At 39.6% G+C, this 24,191-nt stretch overlaps 2 protein-coding genes across 10 annotated transcripts in view; both read right to left on the reverse strand.

Annotated features, from left to right (window-relative positions):
* Positions 1–8,415: 8,415 nt before the first annotated feature.
* Positions 8,416–10,800, reverse strand: FGFBP2 (fibroblast growth factor binding protein 2). The gene is made up of 2 exons (XM_040065080.1): positions 9,600–10,800; positions 8,416–8,761 (listed from the first exon to the last, which is right to left on the reverse strand). Exon 1 carries the CDS (start codon positions 10,201–10,203, stop codon positions 9,613–9,615), a length of 591 nt encoding a protein of 196 aa, XP_039921014.1. The 5' UTR covers positions 10,204–10,800; the 3' UTR covers positions 8,416–8,761; positions 9,600–9,612.
* Positions 10,801–12,592: 1,792 nt separating this feature from the next.
* Positions 12,593–24,191, reverse strand: part of PROM1 (prominin 1) — a 61,487-nt gene continuing 49,888 nt past the window's right edge. For 3 of the 9 annotated variants that reach the window (XM_058420697.1, XM_040065071.1, XM_058420696.1), the window contains 10 exons: positions 22,280–22,372; positions 21,540–21,557; positions 21,151–21,204; positions 19,661–19,741; positions 19,503–19,571; positions 18,870–18,962; positions 17,588–17,703; positions 16,408–16,476; positions 14,262–14,302; positions 12,593–14,034 (listed from right to left, as the gene is read on the reverse strand). In XM_058420697.1, coding sequence (XP_058276680.1) covers positions 14,284–14,302; positions 16,408–16,476; positions 17,588–17,703; positions 18,870–18,962; positions 19,503–19,571; positions 19,661–19,741; positions 21,151–21,204; positions 21,540–21,557; positions 22,280–22,372 — 612 coding nt within the window. In that variant the 3' untranslated portion in view covers positions 12,593–14,034; positions 14,262–14,283. Of the gene's footprint in view, positions 14,035–14,261; positions 14,303–16,407; positions 16,477–16,814; positions 17,164–17,587; positions 17,704–18,869; positions 18,963–19,502; positions 19,572–19,660; positions 19,742–21,150; positions 21,205–21,539; positions 21,558–22,279; positions 22,373–24,191 lie in introns of those variants that run through there. The other 6 variants (XM_040065076.1, XM_040065073.1, XM_040065079.1 and 3 more) reach the window with 4 other exon arrangements.

Here is a 24,191-nt window from a genome sequence, read left to right on the forward strand (position 1 = left end):
ACTTCAGGTTCTGCAGAGTGATCAGGACAGGCTGGATCAGGGGGCTGAGCCCAATTTTATGAGGTTCAACAAGGTCGAGTGCCAGGTCCTGAACTTGGGTCACAACAACCCCAAGCAGAGTCACAGGCTGGTGGCAGAGTGGCTGGAAAGCTGCCCAGTGGAAAAGGACCTGGAGGTGCTGTTTGACAGTGACTTAACATGAGCCAGGGTGTGCCCAGGTGGCCAAGAAGGCCAATGGCACCTGGCCTGTGTCAGCAGTAGTGTGGCAGCAGGACCAGGGCAGGGATTGTCCCCTGTACTGGGCACTGATGAGGCCACACCTCAAATCCTGAGTTCAGTTTTGGGTCCCTCACCGCAAGGAAGACATTGAGGGGCTGGAGTGTGCCCAGAGACGAGCAGTGGAGCTGGGGAAGGGGCTGGAGCAGAAGTTCCATGAGGAGCAGCTGAGGAAGGTGGGGGCGTTTAGTCTGGAGGAAAGGAGGCTGGGGGGAGACCTTATCACTCTTAGAACTGCCTGAAAGGAGGTGGCAGCCAGCTGAGGGGTGGCCTCTGCTTCCAGGTAACAAGTGACAGAATAGAAGGTCATATCCACAAGTTCTGCCAGAGGTTTAGATTGGATATTAGGAAAAAATTCTTTACTGAAAGACTGGTCAGGTATTGGTACAGACTGCCCAGGGAAGTGGTAGAATCACCTTCCCTGGAAGTGCTTAGAAGCCATGTGGATGTGGCGCTTGGGGATATGGTTTAGTGGTGAACACAGTGGGGCTAGGTCAGGATTTGACCTGAGATCTGAAAATAAATGGGGCTACTCAATTCCTTTTGACAATGGTATTTTACAGTATAGTTCTGCTCAACAAAGTACCCTTAGACCTGCCTCATTTCAGCAACAGTAAAAGTCTAAAAGTGCTCCAAACTAGCACAAGCTGCTGACTGAAGTGTTCTGTGTAACTGTGGTCTACACCAGAAAGGGCTCAACAGCAGACCCACTGCTGTGGTAGGGGCTGAGATGGGGTGCACCAGGCAGGATCAAGAATAAAAATTGCAACATTTGGACAGCTTCTGAAAGGACAAAAAAGAGATTTTTGAAGGTCAACAAAATTAATTAAATGATCTCACAAAATAATTTCAAACCATAATTTATTTAAGCATTACATAAAACAGAATAATTACAGAGGGCAAAAGCCACTTTTTTCATTGCTGTCTTCTTGCCATATAGACACTTGTAAATTTTAGTTTTGGAATAATCAATGAAACCTTGGCATCATCAAAGGCCATTTCCTGTTAACCCATCAACATGTCTTCTGGTGATCCAGCTACTCCAGACTAGCTGTTTAGTATTTGCACAAAGCTTTTTTAAAATATAAAAACACAAGGCTAAATTTTAAATATCATTTTTGTTCCTCTCCTTTTCAGCTTTTTCTTCCTTCTCCAAATCATTGTATTTAAGGTGATGAACAGAGAGAAGTGAAGAGTAATGGTTTTAATTAGGTATAAACAAAACCAAACCAGAGAAACACTGCTGCCTTCAGATGGGAGATTTATATTAAACCCTGTGCCGGCACACATAGGCAGGACTGTATTCACTAGGCACAACAGATATATTAGTGGCACACTATATATATCAATCTGCACTTCGAAGCATGACAGATTTGTTTGGAAGAAAAGGTATGGAGAGTGAGTACCACAAGAAGCAAGAGCTGAGAAAGGGGCGGTTTGCAGGGCAGTGCTGTATCCACGAGCACAGCCCCTGATGACAGCCAGCCAAAGCACAGGACAGGCTGGCTCTGCCCTCGCTGCGCTTTCGAGCCCAAAGCTGCAGCATGCGAGGCACAGGCTTTGCTCCCATGTGTGTACTCATCCAGCAGAATTACAAAACGGTGTGTTAAATTTTTGTTTCTGCTTAAAAGCACCCGTAGAACACATTAACATCCTATTTTCTGTTGACACATCTGCTGTCAGAGGCTCCCTTACATGTCTATTTCTTCTAACCTTTTAAAGACAGATAATGATACATGTCTATGTCACACAGATGCAAGAACCCATATTTATATTTCTTTTTTTCTTTAAATACCCTGAAATGTACAAATACAAGGGAATGTGGACGTAAAATGTATTACAATTGTAAACAATATCTACCACTGAGAAATTTGTAGCTGAGAACAGTATTCTGTTGCATTCAGTTTTCTTTTCCAGGTCTCTGGGCTGACAAGTGATGCACTCACACAAAGCTGTTGTAGAAAGCACACTACAAATTAAATACTACATGTGTTTTCATATGACAATATTTTTTTTTTTTTAATACATTTTATATATGGCACATGGAAGAAACACAGACATGAAAATCCTGAAGATGATCTTTTTAGGTGAATTTCTTCCTATCTCTCAGATATTTACAATGTACCTTTCTTCTCACAGATGCTAAAGTCAATCAATTTTCTACACTGCTTTCTAGTCCAAGATAGGTGTCTTTTCTTTGCTCACGTAAATTATGCTGTAGCTGCAAGGTAGTCATATACTATTCTTTGGTATTTGAGTTAAACTGAAACGTAAATGTTTAAAAAGAGCCATGATATACTCAGAATAATATTTTTTTTCTGGTGGTAAAGATTAAAAGTAATCTTTAAACACTTATGACACAATCCTCCAAAAAAAAAAAAAAAATTACTAGTAAGGAAGAAAAATATTGCTTGTTCCTTCAAATCATTATGATTGTTTCTATTGTGCTTCAAATGAAGTATGTTCTTGCCGAAGAAGTGAAATGCTCAAGTGAAATATGTAGAGTTCTGTAAAAGTTTTACAGTTCCCTAAGGTGAAGGGAAATGGTGTTTCTGATTTCTTTCACCTGCTGACTTACCCTGAGCCGACATGTCCAGATGCCACGTGATCAGTGTGAAGAAAAATCAAAGGATACTGAACTGATTCCAACTATGCAAAAGATTTCAGGCCCAAGAAGGCAGGGGAAGCACATGACTGCAGGTGATGTTCTATTGTTTAACGGCTCTTATCTCTCCTGGTCAGGTATATTGCAAAAAAATACCTCCTGTCACCCTGGAGTAGCTTCCCTTTGTGGCAGACACCATGTGGATTTGTGCACAGGGGCTTTAACAACAAGCCTTGGAGCATCTCCCTGATGAGAGGAAGTGGCATAGGACGGGTCATGGGGGCCAGGTCATTTGGGGAAGGTCTTGGGGAAATATCTTGTTCTGAAAAAACACATCTCCACCTGCTCTGGCACCCACCTTTGGGGCAAACCCACCTGCCCACAGCCCAAGTTTACCAATTTGACTTGAAAGACATTGGTGTCTCTCCTGCTGTGGCCTCCACCCTCCTGTAGGTCGTGCCAGCCAGCCCTCCCCTGAGCACAGCCGCTGCAGAACAGCCAGAATCCAACACCTGGCAGCAAACCCCCATCCTCAGCACTGCCCAGCACCCCAGAGCCAGGGCCCGAGCCCAGCACTGCAGCAAGGCCCCAGAGCATGGCAGGAGCGCGGCAGGAGGCGCGGCAGGAGCACGGCAGGAGCACGGCAGGAGCAGGCAGGAGTGTAATAGACTATGAACACGAAGAAAAGTTCCAATAGGAATTTATTACATTGCAGCAGGCAAAGCAAAGGCAAATACAGCGCTGGACGGCAGGGGAGTCTCGCTCCACCAACTGCCGTGAATTGGCAGGTTTTTCAGTCTTGCTTTTATCTTGCTTCTTTCCTCCGATGATGTATGTGTGACGTGTTGCTGGGAGGGTCTCTTTCTGTCCCTCGGTGGTCGCAGAGATGAAGGCTGTAGTTGTCCTCTTCCTTATATGGTAACTAAGCTGGAATTCCTGAAACTTAAAGCTGATTAAGCAAGTAGAGAGAGAGAAAAGAAATGGGCAAGGGTATGTTTGCCTATAAGCTTAGACAGTAACATAGTAACTTCCTGTTATCTTGAGTTATTTGATCTCCAGTGAACAAAAAATAGTTAATGTTTATCACAGGAGCAGGCCAGGAGCGCGGCAGGAGCAGGCCAGGAGCAGGCCAGGAGCACGGCAGGAGCGCGGCAGGAGCAGGCCAGGAGCAGGCCAGGAGCGCGGCAGGAGCGCGGCAGGAGCACGGCAGGAGCAGGCCAGGAGCACGGCAGGAGCGCGGCAGGAGCAGGCCAGGAGCGCGGCAGGAGCACGGCAGGAGCAGGCCAGGAGCATGCCAGGAGCACGGCAGGAGCAGGCCAGGAGCACGGCAGGAGCACGGCAGGAGCAGGCCAGGAGCAGGCCAGGAGCAGGCCAGGAGCACGGCAGGAGCAGGCCAGGAGCACGGCAGGAGCAGGCCAGGAGCAGGCCAGGAGCAGCCCCAGGCCCGGCTCAGCCCAGCCGCTCGCTCCGGAGTAGCCGTCCCGGAGGTGTGGGAGCTCCCCCTGCGCTAACGCTGCTGCTGCTCACACACTCGGCCTTCAGCTTCATCTGTGCCATCTGAGGCACCAACAGCCATGACAGGCTCAGGTTATGTTTTCTGCACGCAGATGTGGAAACCTTGCTCCATGGTCCTCACTCGTGTCACCTTCCCGCGCCGAAATTATTCCGAGGGCATCTCATAAGCGTCCCCAGCTGCAAACACACATTTGTGGATTCCTATGGTAAATTTCTGGAGTATAAGAAACGGGGTCACCTCAGGATCTCGGTGAGAGCACCCATGTTTTCTGCACCTGCCTTGGAGTGGAGTGAGAAGGGAGGATGGGGGCAGCACTCCTGCCCTCCTGTTTGCCAGAGGAAATGGAGAGGCCAGAGCCTGAATTTTGCCCACCATTTCCTTTGTTGTGAAGATTCTAACCTAGAACCTAGGCACATCCTTCACTTTATCACAGCTGCATTTGTTGGAGTGCCCTCATGTTAAAACAGTAAGACAAATAAAGGGGCAACCAATGTCACCAGCAGCACATTAATTTTTATGGGCCACAGCAGTAGTGACAGAGCAATGCAGGTTTTTTTTACATCTGTAGCCAGCAGAATCTAAAAGACTCCTCTGTCTCCCTTCCTGACTACAGTCACGGTAGCCCGAGGCGGCAGGGCCCATGGGAGCAGTGCCTGGGGCGAGCAGCGCATTACACAAGCAGTGTGAGAACCTGCTGAGGAGGGCAGCGGGGAGCGGGACGCCAACTTCTGCTCCAAATCAGACATCTGCTTAATTTTATTCTTGCTCTGTACACACAGTAGCATAGCTACTCTGGAAAACCAGACCCGGCCTCCCGCCTATCAATCGAGCAGTTTAATTTGTATTCAGGATGGGAAAGTGAACACATCCATGAGATAACCCCAATGTTCTGTCATCTACTGACTGCACCTCCTCCACCTTGAGCTCTTACTCCTTTTCCTGTATGTACCACTTCTATGTATGTACCACATACTTTTTGTCACTGTAAAATCATCTGTGAAGTCTGATTAGAACAATTCTCATTTGTAAGTGGAAAAGCAGAGAACTCCAAAAAAATCTCCTGTGCTGTGCCTGACTCCTCTTCCAAGAAGAAAGCAAAGGTTGGGAAAAGCAAGAGAAACAGAAAAACAAAAAGTGACGACCATAAAGCTTCTACAGAAGTGGGAACAGCAATGAGAAACATCAGGGAAATTTTAGTTTTTCCTCTGTCTTTTTGTGAGAGATATCTGTCCCTAAAATCCATGCCATATTAACTATGACATCTACTGAAAAATCAAGAATGCAAAATGTAAGGCTGCATACAATGCAAGAATAACCAGAGAACACACCTAATCAATTCTCTCAGTAAACACCAGAGTGCACCACTGCATAGCTGTCGTCAATTCAGAATACGTCGCTTTAAACTTTGTCCAGTTGGTCTTGAAAAGCTCCACAGATGGAGATCTCAGAGCTGCTCTGAGAAATCCATTCTCCTCCTTAATGTTTTCCCTTTCACTTAGTCAGAACCTCACCTCTATCAATTTTTAACCAGGATCTCTTCTTCTCCTATCACACACATCAGTGAAGGGCCTGGCTCTGTATTCTCTATAGCTTTCTCATATGGATTGAGGATCAGCTATTAGGTTCCCTCCCCAAGTCCTCAGGCTGAACAAAACCCAAGCCCTTGGCCTTTTGGAGCACAGGAGGGTCCTCCAGTCCTGACCATCTTGGTAGTTTTCCATTAGACTCGCTCCAGTCTTTTTTTTTTGATCTTAATTATTTGAGTCAAATACACATTCTTGTATACACACATTCTCCAAATGTTTCATTTGGCTTTTTTTGGAGGCTTCTGCGATCAAAGTAGCAAGTACTTGTGATGCTTCTATGGAAACCCAAACATGAAGATTCTGAAGCAGGTGGACACCTCACACTACACTGAATTATCAGCAGAAGTAACAGGCCTGGGTATCAATGGTCTCCCTGCCTGCAGGAATCCAGACAAACTTCTTTTCCCTGCTGTTCTTCTGTCAGGAAAATAAAAGCAGATTCCACCTCCACTTGGATTTCCTGAGGTACTTACATATACAGGACTAACTAATTCACCTCAAAGGAATGAAACAGCACGTTTCATTCATTCATGAGGCTCCCAAACATTGCATTAAACTCACCACAAGCACTCCTCAATTCATCCTTTCATTAATGAATAGCACTTTCATGCTCAGAAGGAAACTGAAATGTCACAAAAAACTGTATGTTTCTGGTACTGGACAATTAAACAGTAATGTAGCCAGTACAGTCACAGTGCTGTTACACTGGAGTATTTCAAAGAACATCCAATTTTTAAACATTTTGAAAGTAAGACCCTTCTATGTAACTGACTTGGTGAGGGTGCATAGTGTTGCCTAAAAAAATGCTATCCATGGCATGCATCACCTTCACCTCTTTCTAAAATGTGATGCTTCACTATGGTCCTGAGTATGTTACAAAAAGCATTTCAATAAAGGGGGGCCTTTGGTGCAAGACTTGGATTTCTGCTTTCAACAGTGAAACTTCAGGTGATCATTCCAGGCAGCACAGCACAGGGAGCCCTCTGCAGCAGAGTCCTGCTCTATTGAAATGAGACACAAGCTCCCTGGGAAATAGCGTGCTGGCGTGTGACATTTGCCCTCTGATGAGCAGACTTAGTGATGGCCACAAATTTTAGACTGTATCGAGTTCTACAAAGAGACAAATAACTGCTGCCTCCTGAGCTCACTGTGTACACAAAGAGAAGAGGGCATGAAGGGGAAGATGTTCTTTTGGTGAATGGATGAAACCTCCCCTTTTCTCCCGGTGACCAATTGTCCCAGACTTCCCCAATGCAAGTCACTGTCTCATTTTTGAGGTCATTACTGTTGTGGATACTATTGCAAAATACTCACTCTGCAGAGTGGATTGTGCATCATATGTAACAGGAGTTTTAAAATATTGAAAAGCACACTTCAAGGAAACCCTCAACCTCCCTTTAACACCGCAAACAGTTCTCTAATACCACTTTGATGCATTGTGCATGTTTGAAAATCAGATAATTATGTTAATTTCTATGACAGAATTAGGTGAGTAGGTGTACTACAACATGCTTTACTCATAGCACAAGAGACTGGCACAAGTGAAAATGAACCACAATGGATTCATGGCAGAGAAAAATACAGTTTAGACATCTTATCTACATTCAAATTATATTTCTACCTTGTATATAAAACCTCCTGCTCTGATCCTGTGTTCATGACTTGCTATTCTTTTCCATATATATTAAGAGATTAGTAGAAAGAAAAATATTTCAAGGTTTTTTGGTACAAGGCAAAAAGTTTAATGATGGGACAATCATGATCTGGAATTGTGTAGCGAGAATTACGAACTTGTGAGTAAAGCTAGAGAAGTACTTCAGTGAGAAGTACCTTGCAGAAACTTTGGAAGGCAAACACAGAGCACTATTAAATTCTACCGTATAAAGTATTTCCAGTTACATCCCAGCTGTGAAACACTTGGAAACAAAAGGGATCATTGTTAAATAATGATCTGAACAGGACTGTATTGTACTACGACAACAGGCCATTAGGTCTTGTTTTGTGTTTTGAGATTTAGGCAAGTGCTGAAGTTGCCAAGTAAGTTACTTTTCAGAATATCTACTGAAACCAAACATTGGTTTCGTGGTCCTGGTAACACCATCACTGCAGATGGTGAATACTCTATCACTGGTGAACACTTTTCATCTTCTATGTTCAGAAATGAATTATTACGTTACTCTCTTCTACTTTTTTTTTTTTTTCCTACTGGCTGAAACTCATTATTGTAATATAAACCTCATAACACTGAAAATATTAATATTCATGCAAACTTGTTCATAGTGGGAAAGCAATGACTCAGACCTGTAACTTCTCTTACATGTTCTACCAACTATCTCTTAAGAAAAAAATGTCAAATACTACCACTTTATACAAACACCACCAGTTAAAATTTCAAGAAAGCACACCACGTACCTTTTCAAAAATCTTATTTTTATTGTTTGTACTAACTGTATAATCACTAACAGCTTTCAACTCTAACAAACTGAAGCAAGTCAGTCCACACAAAAACCTATGCAAGGTCAAGAAGATCCTTGGTTACATAAATGCAGTAGACCTCAGTGTGTAACAAGCCTAGGGGCAGTTAGTTCCAACTAACACTTTAAGCAGAGTCACTCCAATTTTGTGAATTTTTAAAGAGCTGTTAAAAAGTCTCATTTTTTTCCTTTAAAAAGGAAACAGCTAAAAGATTAATACAAATTACACATTTTTAATCAAAATTCTTATGTCTAAATTATTACAATGCAGCAAGGACCCTTCTTCAGCTGTAATATCATTGCTCTGCAAAACAAACAAACAAAAAAAGATAAAAGAATTAGTCACTTTGCTGTATTAGGCATAAATCATCATTAGCAGCCTAAACACTTGCCAGCTTACACTGCATATATTCCCATTTCTTTCAAATTTGCCAGGTCCACTCACCAGCTCCTGGCTTTCTCTCTGAGCTGGAACAGAAGTGGGTATAAAACCAACCACTTCTGCAATAAAGGGCTTTGCCTTTTTAAATGCTGCCTGAAAACCTGAGACTTACCAAACAAGTACCTGCATGTGATCCCCCTATTGCCCCTACAGTAACAGACTCGCAAACCAAGACAGTCCACTTGGGTTCACTCATTTCTGCAAGGCGTTTATAAAATAATTTTGTAGATTAAAATATTTCGTTATTAACCAGCAGTTTTGATGAATAAGCTTTATTCCCTCTGAATAGAGTTTGTTCTAACTGATGCATTTGGCTGGATCTGATGCACTTGTTATTTATCTTACTTCCCTGGTGTAAATCCAGGAGTCAGCACAAGAGGGAAGGAGTGACAGAAGGCAAAAATTAGCCCAATTCAAACAGAATTGAAATACCATAGGCTTAACAACAGATAGGGCAAACATCTCAGTACATACTGAAGACCTCACAGGAGGCTGTATGGGAGTCCTGAACCAATACGGATCACTGGAAATTTAAGCTGCCCAGCCTCTCAAAAGCCACAAAACAGGCCTTGTAATATTAAATTTCAGCAAGCAAGCTTAGCACATCCCTGTTCACATCCCTGAGACCCTCAAAATCAAAATAACAGTACAATATAATTACGCTTAGGTATATCCTACAGTGCTTCCAGATTAGTTTTACCTGAAGCAAATCCTTAACCCCTAAAGATGCCAATGATGTAGGAGCAGACACCATGCAGAGATTCCCAGCAATGTTCCCGTGCCAGTTTCATTGCTTCTGTTTCATTTTCAGACCCTTGACCATGTTGGGTTGGGTCAGAGCTTTGCTCCACTTCTCTCATTGGAATGGAAGCTTCCTGGACTGATTTTTTCTGGTTTGTTAGATCTTCCAGCTCCACACCAGCAGCTATTTGCCTCATGAGAGCCTCTGGGGGAGCCTTTTGGCACATGCTCGTCTTCAACACTTCCATGGATTCGCAAGCATGCGGGATCTTTCTGAGTTCCGCGGCAATCTGATTCCAGTAAATCTTTGGATTGTTTCTGAAAGCACGGCAGACTGATGGCTTGCCAGTAAATTCACACCAGTAGGACATGCCTTGGCTTTTGCATTCAATTCTAAGTTTCATCTCCTCGTCATCGCCACTCACGGTAATTGTGCAAGCATCTTTGGTTTTAGTCCGAAATTTGATTTCTTCACCATTGCTTCTTTTCTTTGGCTTCAGCTTCTGTCCGAATCCTCCCATGCCACAGATCACAACCAGGAAAAGGAGAGCAAAACTCTTCATGGTGAGAGGAGTGAACCGAGACAACGATTCAAAGAAGTGAAAGCACTAAGTAAATGGCTGCACACAATTTAAAGTCTTGGTGCACAAAGAAGCCTCTTTCCAGCAAAAGACGGGATGTAAGGGTTGGGCATTTTTATAAAAATAATAAATCACACTTCAGTAAACAAGTGCCCATAATTTATAGCCTGAGGGAGTGTCAAATAACCTCGCGAGTGTGAACTCCCAGAAAGTAACAAGACAAGTCTTGTAAATGCAGATTAATCAGAATGATAGTTGTATAACTGAGAAGCACATTCCTCTTCAGGATGAACATGTCATATTTGATTTTTAACAGATATTTTCCATTCTCCAGCTGCTTTACAGCTATCTTCTTGCTAGAGCTTTTAAGACCATATCAAAGAAAAAAAAGAAGTGCCAAAGCAAGCTCTGCATCTGAATGATTATAAATGTCCCGATAGTGTACGGGTCCTGGCAGAAAAGTTGTTTGTGGAATGGGCTTTCTGTGGATTTTCACAGTAAGGATGCAACTTTAACTCTACTTTTTGTCCAATACAATGGGGATGCATGGAAGAATCAACTGCACATTCTTTGATCCACAGAAGCAATACGTATGAAGAAAAAAAATAAAGCTTGAGCAAAATAAGGAATTACAGGGCTAAAAACCCACCAAACATTTGTAAATTTTATCATCATTTTCACATCACGAGTCACTTCCAGCCGACAGAGCAAGACAGCAGAACTAACTTATCACAGTTCTCAGCAGCTGGGAACAGACCACAGAGCATGTCAGACAGATATTTGTGCTCAATCACTTTTTTTTTTTTTCCCCAAGTAGATGTTTTCCTGTTTATAGCAAGTGAACTGCAAAATGCTGTCAAAGGCAGGAGAACAGAAATCTTGTAGTGCAGAATCCTGTCCTAGCTGTTTCTGCTGCAGTAACTAAAAACAGAGCTAAGGAAAAATCACTGTAACTCCCTTAGCATTCAGAAGGTCATGAGGAAAAATCCCTCCCCTGCTGTGGTGATCCCCAGTACTTCTCTGGCTAGTAAGCCCCCCTCTGGCTAGTAAGACTAGGCAGCTACAGCCAGCCTGACCTGGAAAGGGCTGTTGGATTGTTCAGGTATGCTTCAGTAACTGTGGAGTGCTGGAAACCCTGGGTTTAAGACTGGCCATACATAATGGAACAGAACAGCATTTTCTGTGCTTAGTCACTCACTGGGTAGCGCTAAACAAAATGCCAAGGCAAAACCATTCCTTTTAACACAGATGACAACGCAAAATAACATCAACAACAACAAAAGCTTCATTAACGGAAGAGGGACAACAGTCCCTTGCTGATGTGACAGCCCAGATAACCTGAAAGCTGCCTGCTTGAAGCCATTCTGGGTACCCTAACCTTGTTCTTCGAGTCAAAGTGCCATCAAGTTCCCACAACTAAATACCATTTGATAGAGAGAACAACCTTGTTTTCTTTTCATTCCTTCTCCATGGCTGTTTTAATAACATTTTTAGCAGACCTCATCTCTAGTTTCTTTCCTTTCTCTTTCAAGGCACTGTGGTGTGGCTCCAGCCAAGTCTTAGGACAGCAATGCCATAAGCCTTCTTAAAACTTACTGTTCACTCTTCCATTGTTTTCTGGGGAGTCTTCTCACCCTTCAGCCAGCCAGACAGAAGAATCTTGGTTACCCACCTCACACTCGATTTCAAGGATTTCAAACCCCTACTGCAAGCACTCAAATACCTCCTTAATATTTGACAAACATGTATTGCTTACACTTTGTTATGCACACCAGCACTGAGAATTTTTCGATTTGCTGAAGAATCCAAAACAAAACAGATCTCTTGTTCTCAAAGTTTTTCAAGTCTAGTCATGAGAACAAATAAACTGCAAGGATAAGGAGAAATACCAAAGCTTAGACTCAAATATATTTATGTGTTACGGCTACGTTCCCACCAAGTGTTTGTCTCGTTCTAATCTGACATTTCAGTCCTGTCTGCCTGCGCTTCAGATGAAACAGTTTGTGGTCTCTCATATGAGTAGAAAACAATTGTCCTTTTACAAGGTAAGCTAGGATGCCAGCAGTGAACCATGGGAGCTGAAGAACAAGCAAATGTTTAATTCTGCTGTCAGTGCTATACAGAAACAGGTTGTACACATATCCTGCACAGCTCATTAGCTTGAATCCTACCACCTCTGCATAATTCACATTCTTGGTCTAAGTTAGAAGCTCCCTCATCCAGAGTCAAAGTTCTTTCAGCCCTTCCTGCTGCAAAAGTCAAATACAGCAAAATTTTTTAATCAGGGTAAAGAAATTCATTCTCAGAAGATTTTAACTCTGTGCAACACTTCTGACAGATGTCTGAGCAACAAAACAAGGAGAACCAAACATAAGGTAGTTAAGCAAGATCTTTTTTATTTAAATGAACTGGGAAGATTTTCTCAAATTAAAAATAGAAACTTTTAAAAATCTGCAGTTCTGAACATTACATATACACATATGCTACATACTGTCCATTAGAAATGTTTCCATTTATGACATAAAAATGAAAAATTTAAGGTTATTCCAGATTAAAGACTGGTATCACTTTTCATCTTTTCCTTAAAATTATAATAATGATGTACAGGATTATCTCTACTTCAAGACAATGAACCCTGTTTGAAACAAAGTTAACAGTACTGATAGATGAAGAAACACTATTTTAGATCAACATATTGACTACTTCACCTGCCAGAATGTTTACACTGGTAACATAGTTTTGGCCTTGTTGATAAAGTCTGCTGTTAACTAATTCAGCAATTCAACCATATGCCTAAATTCAAGGAAATAACTCTAACAGTACAAATGCTAACTCCAATTGCTAAACAGATTTGAATTTCCATATTGTAAATCACAGTTTAATATTATTTTGCAAAAATACTATCACTGCCTCCAAAAGAGCCGCAGTGATACTATTAAGGACATTACAGAAGGAGGTGTGAAAGAAAAGATAAGAGAATGTAAAGTATTCTAAAAATTGCCAACGTAGGACATCCCTCATGCTCTTTTTGAGTACTAGTGAACTCTAGAAAGCTGAGCTTTTTCACTATATTATGCATTCCGCACGCTCCCGACCCTCCCACCCAAAGTTTAAAAACAAACTTCTCCAAAAAGTCCCTTTCAGGTCTATATAGCAAAACCCACTAAATATTAAATAATTAAGGGAAAAAAAAAATAGGGAGAAAACAAAACTACAACTGAGCTTCTCAGACACAAAGAGACACTGTGGACCCCATTACAATCCAAATTTAGTCCAATGTAGTCATTCGAGAGCACCAAATAGCAACACTGATCATGCTGGTAAATTCATTTGTGAAGAGTATTATACAATATTAAAATCTTAACTAAACACTTAGAAGTTTTAAGAAAAATGTATATACAAAAGTCTCCGTATACAAAATGTATTTTTATGTAAACGTGTATGTACTGTATTTAACACAAATCAACAATTTAAGAACTTGAACAATTTTAAGAGAATTGCTAGGCAAAGGCTGTTAATCTAATTAATTTATATACTGTGATGTAAGGTAGAAAGCCCAGTGTAAAAAAGTAAAAAAACAAAAAAACATTTTAATTCAAGCCTTGAACAGTGGTATTTGAGAGGCAGTGCCCTGATCACAAAATATTCTGTACAGTAGTTTATGGCATAACATTCAATAGTACATTTGGGATTTACAGTACAGCTGACATAAAACAAGTGGCTCAGGATCTGTCAGATGAATGGAAATGCCAATACTCTTGGAAGAATAATGATGTACTCCCATAGAAGAGTCTTGAGCCTCACTTATATAGCCTGGAAATAATAACAAAACACAACTCAGGAAGAAATTTATAAAGACCAAATTTTAATGTAATTTAAACAGACTGAAGGGATAGATTTTAATATGAGCATCAATATGACTGAATAACTTTTTTTTGGTTTTAGACCTTACAGTCCACTCATGTTACAGCAATCAGAGCAGCCTTCCTAAAACAGTGAAGTAGAAATAGATCTAGAATTGATTTAAGCTTATTACTTACCCCTTAAAATTTCCAGTATGTGTTACCACTGTTCCACAGAGCTACACAAGAAAAAAAACAAAAACATAAAACAAACCCATCATTTTCTTCTGCCCACAAATGAAACAGAAATACTGTGTCTAACTTACGAGAGACAAGCTCAGTTAGCCTAAGATATTCTCAATGTTTTACTCATTTAATCAAGCATTTTTCAAACAAGAGGAAATAGATTCATGGCTTTCTCCACCAACCCTTCAGGTTATCTTTGTTTCATGATAGAAATAAATACTTGGATTGCCTATTCAACACCCCTCTTTTGTGAATTTAATCCAGCCTCACATTTTGCTCTCACAAAAATGGTGGCTGCATTTGAGGTTATTTGTGTCTCTGACACAAGGTAAATGTGTCAAGGTATAAAAATACCTTTGTGAGACGCATGTACCTCATGTAACTCTTACTCGTACTTATATATCTTAGTGTTATAAAGATATTTGCATCTCTTTTCAGCAAAATTATCCAGCTGATTTTGAAGGATAAAAACACCCCAAGCCCAACCCTATAGGATTCTTTTAAACCTGCAAAAGTACAGGTGTTCAGAGATCTATTCAAAGACATATCTCTCAAAGTATCTCCAAAAACAATCTGTAGGAAATGAGAAAAATCAATGATAGCATAAAAGCAAAGAGTATGCTGAAATGAAAATTAAAATCAAGATTTTATTCATATGAGAATGCCATACTGAGAAATTCAAGGCATGTATGCCACAATTAGCAGTTTTTCAAATTACATCTGTTAGTACATCAGAAGACAGCACTGCATCAAACTGCATCTCTAAATGTTTTCATTTTATCAAAGTCAGGACTGAACTAGTGGATCTCTGTGTAAAAGATTATTTTATGCTAGCAATTTTTAAGTTGTTCAGCAATGCTGAATTAAACTATTTACCAATGACTGAAGTATCATAAGAAGACATGCTATGAACCTCAAGAATATTAACAGTCATATTAAAGATTCAAAGACCAGAAAAGGAATTCTAAGGCCTGGAACTTATTCATTTTCTCTTATGTAAAATATTTAAAGTCCTTAAAACTGAGAGTCCTTAGATATGCCAGTGGAGAGTTCTTTGGCCTTCAACTCCTTGTCAGTTAATTTGGGGAGTAAGCACCCTTAAGGTGCAGAACAGACCACAACAATCGTGATCATAAATATCACTAGAAATATTGTTATATAAAGAATTCCTTCAGAAGGAGATATAGAATGAAGATTCGGTCAGTAAATAATTATTGTAGAATGCATTACTAAATAATAATAACCATCCTCATCCCCATAATCATCATCATCAGATGTAACCATGGACTCTGGCAAGACCCAAACTTCGAGCTTTCTCCATTCACCTGTTATTTAAAGCATAGTGGTATCTTCTCTATAAATACTCAACCTATACATTCAGTCATGAAGTTGCAAAGTAAGGCACAGTGAGCTACAGATTTCAATCATAAATTTAAGCCTTTCTTAAGCAACTTGCAGATCTTGCAAAACCAAATAATGAAGTTGTGGGATATAGAACATTATCCCTCTGGAAACTGAGTTTTATAGCTAGCTAATGTTTTACAGCACAGAAGTTGTAGAGGCAGAAAATAATCCCAATGTCCTCCTTTTTTCAAACATAACTTGAGCTTCCTGCTTTGTGATGCTACATTCTCGTCCTACCCATGCACCCCCATTTTCTATGTTCATGCTTTCTGCATACCAGGAACACTTGCCTTTTACACAGGAGATCTCTTCTCACCATTTAAAAAATAAACCTACTCAGGAGTACAAATGCATTTCCATCCTATCACTTTCATCTGCTATCAGAGCATTTTAAAAGGTTTATCAATTTAGGACCACCCACTCTGCTGATTAAATACCTGATTACATGGATTTTAAGATCAAATTTACCAATTACTTTGTTATGTTGCAGAAAATTAGTTCTATATCTGCAGTTATATAAAAAATATTTGAGAAACATATATCATACAGCATTTGCTATAGTAAACAATCATGCAAAAAAAACCCCCAGAGAATGAAAAGATTCCATTTAAAGCATGAAGAAAATTGGAAATGTGATTTAAAGAGAAGCTGAAGTAAGGACACATGAAGGCATGCAGTTTCAGACTTGGTTTACCTTGTAAAAACAGGATTGTGTATACCATATAAATGCTCTTTATGATAACCATTATTACCATTTTCCGTACTGTAATAAAATAAATACACCGAGAAAGACCATGTTAACTATAAGATGCACTATGTACAATATGGCTTCTAAGACATGTACATGGATGATGGTATTATATGCAAAGATAAATTGCGTCTGTACAACAGAATATAACTTTTCCTTTGTAACATTCAAGAGTTATGGCATAATTATAATTTTACATTTTACACTATTTTTGTATTTTTTTGTTTTTTTATATTCTCCAAAAACCAATTAATTATTTTTTTATTCTTGTTGAGTTGGAGACTCTAATATAATCTATCAAGTCTGAAGAAACACAACATGTTACCTCTTTTGAAGTAACATTAAAAATATAAACCTTCCCACATTAATAAAATAGTTTTAATAAATATCAGCAAAAATGTCTAATGTTTTCATGGGTATATTTTGGAAACTAAAAAAACACAGAAAAGGAGGAGTAATTAACTAGACACTAATAAGTGAGTAATTTCAGCTGTACATGCCTGTTTCTGCTCTACTGACTTGTGAATGTGCAATGAAAAACAACCACTTTGAAATGGGAGAAATGCAGTGCACAGGCTAACTGAACAATGAGCAAAACAAGAAGCAGAAAAGAAAACAGTAAAAAAAAAATAAAAATCTGATAGGAAAATATGTAAGAATAGTTATCATAAAGTAAAATGCCAAGTCCCTGAGACAGAGGAACTGCAATTGAAAAAGGAAAGACTGGTTAGGAATAACTAAGACAGCAAGAATGCAAATATTTAATTCAAGGAGACTACAAATCAGGCCCAATTCACTTTTAACAGGTTACATAGCAAAGCTAATAACGTGCACATCTGGAACTCATTTATATAAATGCTGCTCACAAAGCTCTGAAGACCTCATTCTGACATAAGATTTTTAAAATCAGAGCCAGCACTATCATCATTCACAGCAAGTCAAGGCTACCAAAGGCCACCTGCATGAAGCACTTTGCAGGCACTGACCCAAACCAGCAGCATTACACGTGAACATGCAGTTCCAACTTAGCAGCACAGGTTTAACAATTATAGAGCCTTCACATAAAACACTAGAAAAAACATTTTAATCCATTTGCCATTTAGCTTATTTTGGAATATATACTTACTCATCATAAACATCCTCTGTATCCATCCTACGATAGTATTTAGAGAGTTTTACAGCAAAAATTATGGCAGGAATTAGAAACATTGAAGAGCCTCCCAAACCAAACCAGAAGGTATTCTGAAACAAAAGCAATAGAAAAATCAAGGAAAAAAGGTCATGGAGAAAACTAATCAGTACTGAACCCTTGCTTCGTATTCTAACCGTTGTCACCAAAGAACACAGTAGAAATTAGTTCTTGCAGTTTTTGTCAAAATATGAGTTTCCAGCAGTCTCTCAAGGCACTTTATAACTTGCAAACTGCAGTCCTGTTTGTGTAACTAATTTCATTATTATACAGTTGAACTGACTTATCACCTGGTGTTAACATGATGATTTTCCAAATTTGATTTGTATTGGCTGGAGGCCTTTTGACTTCCAAGTGACTCAGCTAAGTTCTATCATCAGGAAAATCATGGTCCATCTCTCACAAGATGGGTAAAGGCTCCACAAAGGAGAACAGAAGCTCTGTAATGTATGAGCTAATCAATGAGTACAACATAGATTAGGAGGTTTTCATGGTTAAGAATTACCAAGATCAAATATTTCACAGTTAAGCATTATCAAGGCCAGAGTGTTTTGGCTCTGACTGATGAGATGTATTACTGGTTGTGTGATTAGGATCTGTCTAAAAGTGCCATAAAGCTAAGTTAGGAAGCATTTTAGGTACTTTCCAGGCACATAGTGTCTTATTTTACTTTTAATACATGCTGTCTTCTTTCCAAGTCCTTTCGGCAAGATGAAAAAGCCAATATTGCCCTTCTATTCTGCTACAAGTCATGCTCAATGTCTCCAACACACCAAAAATTAATCAAGATCTGTCTGCTACAAGTCTAGTGATAAAAACTCATTCAGGTTTTCTATATTTCAGGAAAGACACCTGAAGAACTTTTTCCTTGGTATTGTCCACTCACCTCCTGTCCACACCTCACCCCTGTAAGTTAGCAACAGTTACAGATTAAGCTTCAGATCTTTATGCTTTTCCATTTTCTGTTTCAAGGTGGTTCAGAATCAGTTAATTTTACAGAATTCTTGCTAATAGAAGCTTACGTTTACTGAAAAATCTAGAAAGTTCCGCACTGGTTTGTCATTGGACTTGACCCAGATCAGAATATTTTCCCTGCATAACTCTGTATGTGATACTTTATTTTCTTCAGAATAGTCTCAACAGAATAATTAAACACAGATGTATGTTGGAAGAATTTTCCCCTTGATGCCCTAATTCTGAGTAACAAAATGTTTCTTACCACAGAATCAGCTATATAGCTGCATAAAAAAATATCTACTGCTGTATCTATTACATTGGCAATAGGCTTGCACGCTGCTACTTCCATGGAAATCTGGAAAAGAAGATTAAAAAAATTACAGTTTTAAGTATTTAACAGACTAACATAAGATTCTCGAAACTTGCTTACAGTTATAGTTTACTAAATTGTCACATCTTACCCTATCCAGATTCAAAATAAATAACATTGGATATGCTATCAACTGAAAGTCTTTTAAACATCAGCTTACTTTCTCAAAGGCTGCAGCTGAAGATAGAAAAACAAAACAAGATGCTAACGACATCAATTTGAACTATGTAGGGTCAGGTTCGGTGTAGTACTAGCACAAATGGTAGATTTCAGGCTAGTCCTGAAAATGATACTGTTAAATTTGCACTGCATTCCAACCAACACATCTCATCATTTCCATTCTGCAAATGCAACAAAACTATAGGAGACTGATTTTCCCACTCACAGTACGTAAAAATGTATTAAAACCTAAAACTATAAAACACAATATCAAAGTAACATTATTATTATTGATTTTATTACTAATATTGTTTAGCTTTCTAATTTTTAAACACAGCTTCTCTCAATAAAGTAAATGCACCTTACCGACTCCTTGACCCACTCAGTGTACTGCTCAAAGTAGCCAATTATGGTATCCATGTACTTCTTTGTCTCCTAGGACCAGATCAAAGAGAACAAAAAGCAAGTTACCCTCTATCTCCATGACATCATAAATTAATGTACTTTGATCAAATAGAGCTTACCTGGACAATAACTTGAGAAGCATTGTTATTTATGAGATTCTGGGCAGCATTAACAGCGCTAATGACATTTTTCACCTTAACCTGGACAGAAAGAGATGGTGTTTAATATAAACAAATTCCCTTTCGGCTGTTGCAATGGCTCTATGGCCACTGCCAGGAACCTATTCTCCTGATAAACCACTGTCTTGTCAAAACCTGACAAAAAATGCAATTCCAGACAGAACATGAGCCTGCGCAAGGATTCATGATCATCTCAGTATTGTCTCATTGTGAAGAAGGACATGTCAGTGGTTATGATATGGTATCTTTTCCTGGAACCTACATAATTAATTTATATACTAGGATAGGTTTTATCTTCCACTCTCTTTCCTTAAATCAATGTATGTATATATACTACAGACACACAAAGTGCACAGGGAGAAAACAGTAGGCCAATATACCACCATAACAACTCTTGATGACTGAAGATACAGCCAAAATATGCCTCTAATCAATTACCTGAAGGACTGAGATGCTTTTTCATTATATGCACAACCCCATAAATACTCTCACAGAACACACACAAGGGACAGTGTATGTACAGCCTGAAAACATAGAGATGTTTCTTCAATATACATTAGAGTCAAACATCCCTTTCTTATCAATACCTTACATCATGGGTTCTCTCCTCACCCAGTTTCAAATCATACCTTCTAACAGATACCTAGGTGCTCTGCTGCTGTGGATAGGTGAAAACTGTAATGAGAAGCACTCAGGTAGGTAGGTATGGCCCATAATGCTGTTGAGACTATGCCACTAGTGTGGCTGGATTCTTGCTACGAGGGCCAAGGCAGGGTGGTGGCTGAAAACTTTTGCTTCCAGGAAATCAATCATCCTGTTGCTCCCTCTCTGGCAGAGTAAAGCCAGCTGGTCTCACTGTGGTGCAGGCACTACTTAGAGGGGAAACATGGGCTACCCTGGAAAAGCCTCTATACAGATCCAGGATCCCACAGCAAGGCTGATGGTGCAGAAGCAGGGATGCAATGAGTACAACCTAAAGAAACGGACCCCAGTGGGAGCTGGGCACGGAACAAAAGGTGGTTAAGGAAGTCAAATCACAAAGCTGTCTTTTGTCAGTTGTACTTTTGCATTGTTTCATGGTTGCTTCCCCCAAGTTTTGCTTTCAAGGGTTCTAGAAAAGAAATCCTTACATTCTGAGGAAAATTAATAACACACTATACAGACTGATACTGAAGCCTATTTTATCACCTGACAGTTCAGTTTACAATTCATACTCCCAAAACCATCCCAAAATGTTGGGGTTTTTTTATTTTTCTTTTTATGCAGAAGAGAGATCTAAATCCTTATTACTTTCTCAATGCATTATAATCTCTTGCAATAATGGAACAACTAGAAAAAGAAGAAAACTTTATTGAAAATATATGCCCTGCATATGTGGTGGAAGGCTTTGAAACACAGAAATGTTCCTGTTGCCAGAAATAAAAGCTTACCATAAGTTCAGATGATGTCCTCTTCAGCAACCTAATGCTCTGGTTTAAAGTGCTCTATTGGAAAGGAGAGGAGAAAAAAAGCTTCAAAGTCATTACTACAGGTTAAGTGCCCACCTGATTTAAGCTCATATTCGTGCTTTGATCTTCTATAGATTATTTTGTTATTAATACTATATATCACATTGTATACAACAGTAACAACAGCTGCATGAAAATTAATACATTGTGGGTTTAATCACTGAACCAGTACTTTACCAACAGCACTGATTTAACTGAAGTTAGATGCAATAAACTAAGTAAGATTGGAGGAAAGATGGAACAGTTAAACTCAGACCCAAATGTTCAGAGAATTCTATATTGTGCACTTTCTGAAGGGAAAAAGCACTTACCCTAGCTTTAACATATTTCTTGACAGTCAGTTTTGTAAAAGAAAAAAGAGATGAGAATAATTAGGAGTTAATTAGGAAAGAACAGCATAGAATCAGAGTGGACCAGAAGACCTGGTATTTTTCTGTAAGTGGCACAGACACACAGTATCAGATGCTAGGATAAACTAAAAGTCTTCATGTTATGCAGAGGAAAAAGCAAAACCTAACATGCAAGAGATTCACAGCTTGGTACTGTACAAATCTGTGTCAAAATCAAGCAGAAGTAGCTCTTTTGTATCTTTCATAGCATCAATAAGAAAAGACTTTGGCTCTACATACTACTCCCAGGAGTTTCCAATTCCAATACTATCGGGTGACTGCTAACTCTGAGAAATAAAGTGTCAAAGAGATAATGGCCTTTTTAACTGAAGACCACTGACAAGCAAAAAAAGAAAATTACTGATTTGGGGAGTTTTAGGGTTAAGAGCTTTGTAAAGTTCTCCCCTGCTTCCTCTTCTATTCATCTATAATCACAAATAGCTATTGAAAAAAATGGGGAAGAAAAAGGCTATTATTTGAGACAGCATTATAAAAGAGTAGCATTTTAAGTACGAAAACTATTTATTAAACACGTACTTCAGCCACATTATTCTTCATTGACACAATTTGTGCTTATAGAAGTCCAGCTTTCTAACCTCATTAAGAGATTTAGAGATTTGTATTTTCTACAAGTATGTTTCAGTATTGCTCTAATGTTTTACCATAGCTTGCTCCAGTGGAACAACTTGCTGGTTATGAATCATTCGAATGCTGTTTGCATGTCCTTTTAAGGCATTTTCCAGTGCTCCTTTTGGCTGAAAAAAATGCAATTATGCAATATTGTTCAGTAACCTCAACAAAGCAAAAAACAATCAAAGTTACATATCTACTCTAGAACAGCTCATGCTAAAAATGGAGTAGGGCAAACTGAATTCCTCAACACAAGGAGGGGGAAAAAAAAAATCACTGTATTAATAATTCAAACCTTAGCAACCAAACCAGACACACTACCTTGCTTTTCTGGCTATAACATTATCAGGACAGATTTAGCTGAAGAGAATTTTCACAGGATGCACTAAGTCATTTCAAATACAGAAGAGTGAGCACGTCTCACACTCGCCACAAGCCAAACTCGACTGCAAGAACCCTGCAGCATTGCACCCCAGCTGGGACAAGTATCTCCCAGCCATGGGTTCTTGCTTTTTTTTTTTTGAAATGTGCCTATCACCCTCTGCTTTCTGAGGGGCACAGAATTTTATGTATTTTCAGCCAGTCACTTGGAAAGGCACCTGTGAAGGATTATTTCCCCTATCTTTGTGGCTCCCACCTTTCACTCAGAAGATGTGAGTATCCGCTCTGATTTTCAAGTCCAAATGCCTGTCTGGAGCTCATGCTCATTGCCAAATACTATAAAATTTGAGTTTACTCCCAGATATAAATTTATTTTCCACTACCTTTTGGTGGCAAAATCATTTGGTTCCCGGCATACCCACTGAATACACACTGCTAACTCCATTCTGGATGTGTAATAATGGCAGACCTCAGTGCTCAGAGATGTGTTTGCTTCCTGTGAAGTGTTCATGTGAGCACTCAGCTGGGTTACTGAGCGATTTCAGGATGCTTCATCTCCTGTACTGCCAAAGTGAATTCATTTACCTAATGCCACATGTTGGTGGTATTGCTCGCTCCTCCATAGCCTGACCCCTTGGTTTGATCCAAGTTTTATTTTATTTGCTCCTTCCAGTCTAAAAAGCTGTGTTCAATTTTGTGTAAGGTGCCAAACAAGACACCCAAAATTAATTAATTATGTAAGTTTTATGTTTATTTTTTAATTGGTTCTAAGACCTATCACTAGTAACAAAGTGAAATTATAAAATATCCTTCAAAACCAGTGCCAATTTTTTAATAATCTAACTTTTATAATACATTATTGGGGTTTTGGCATCTTTTTTGAAGACATTTCATAGATTACACTAAATAGCATCTAAAGGAAGAAATAAAAATACACATTGTAACAGTGAACACATTTAGTTATTTACACTTTTTTTTTTTTTTTACATATGAAGAAATTATTCTGTCTGATCTACTCTCAATTCTGATGCCTCCTTAAGAGTCCTCTACAAAAAACAGGGAAAGCGACCTACCAGCACAGTACACTTTCCTTTATGGAACTATGTTTGAAGAACCCCAGCTCTCACTTAAACCTAGAGCTATCTAATCTTGACATGAGTGCATGTGTGGCAGGAAAAACCCTCGACCAAACAACAAAACCCAGCAACAAGTATGACTGAAGGATGCAAGAGGTAGAGCAAACACACCAGGAGCCTTCCCTAGTGCCGTCCCTCCACTTGAGGAGGGATGGATATCTGATACACTGCAAACAAGGTGGTCTCTCTCTGCTGTGTCCCTCAGCGATCCAAGCAATTGCAGCACATGTGCAACGTAACTCTTCCTCCTGCATCGCAGTGCAGGAATCTGTCTTGGGCCAGCATCCAAACCATGACCCTCACTCTGACAAGTGAGTGTGACCTGACCTGACACGCATAACAAACAGCTCCACTGAACAGTTGCTGTCTGTTAACGCAGATCTGTGCCACTTGCAGATTCATTTCTGGGCAATGCTGTAGCAATACC

This window comes from Hirundo rustica, chromosome 5 (genome assembly GCF_015227805.2).
Source record: "Hirundo rustica isolate bHirRus1 chromosome 5, bHirRus1.pri.v3, whole genome shotgun sequence".
NCBI classification, from domain to species: Eukaryota; Metazoa; Chordata; class Aves; order Passeriformes; family Hirundinidae; genus Hirundo; species Hirundo rustica.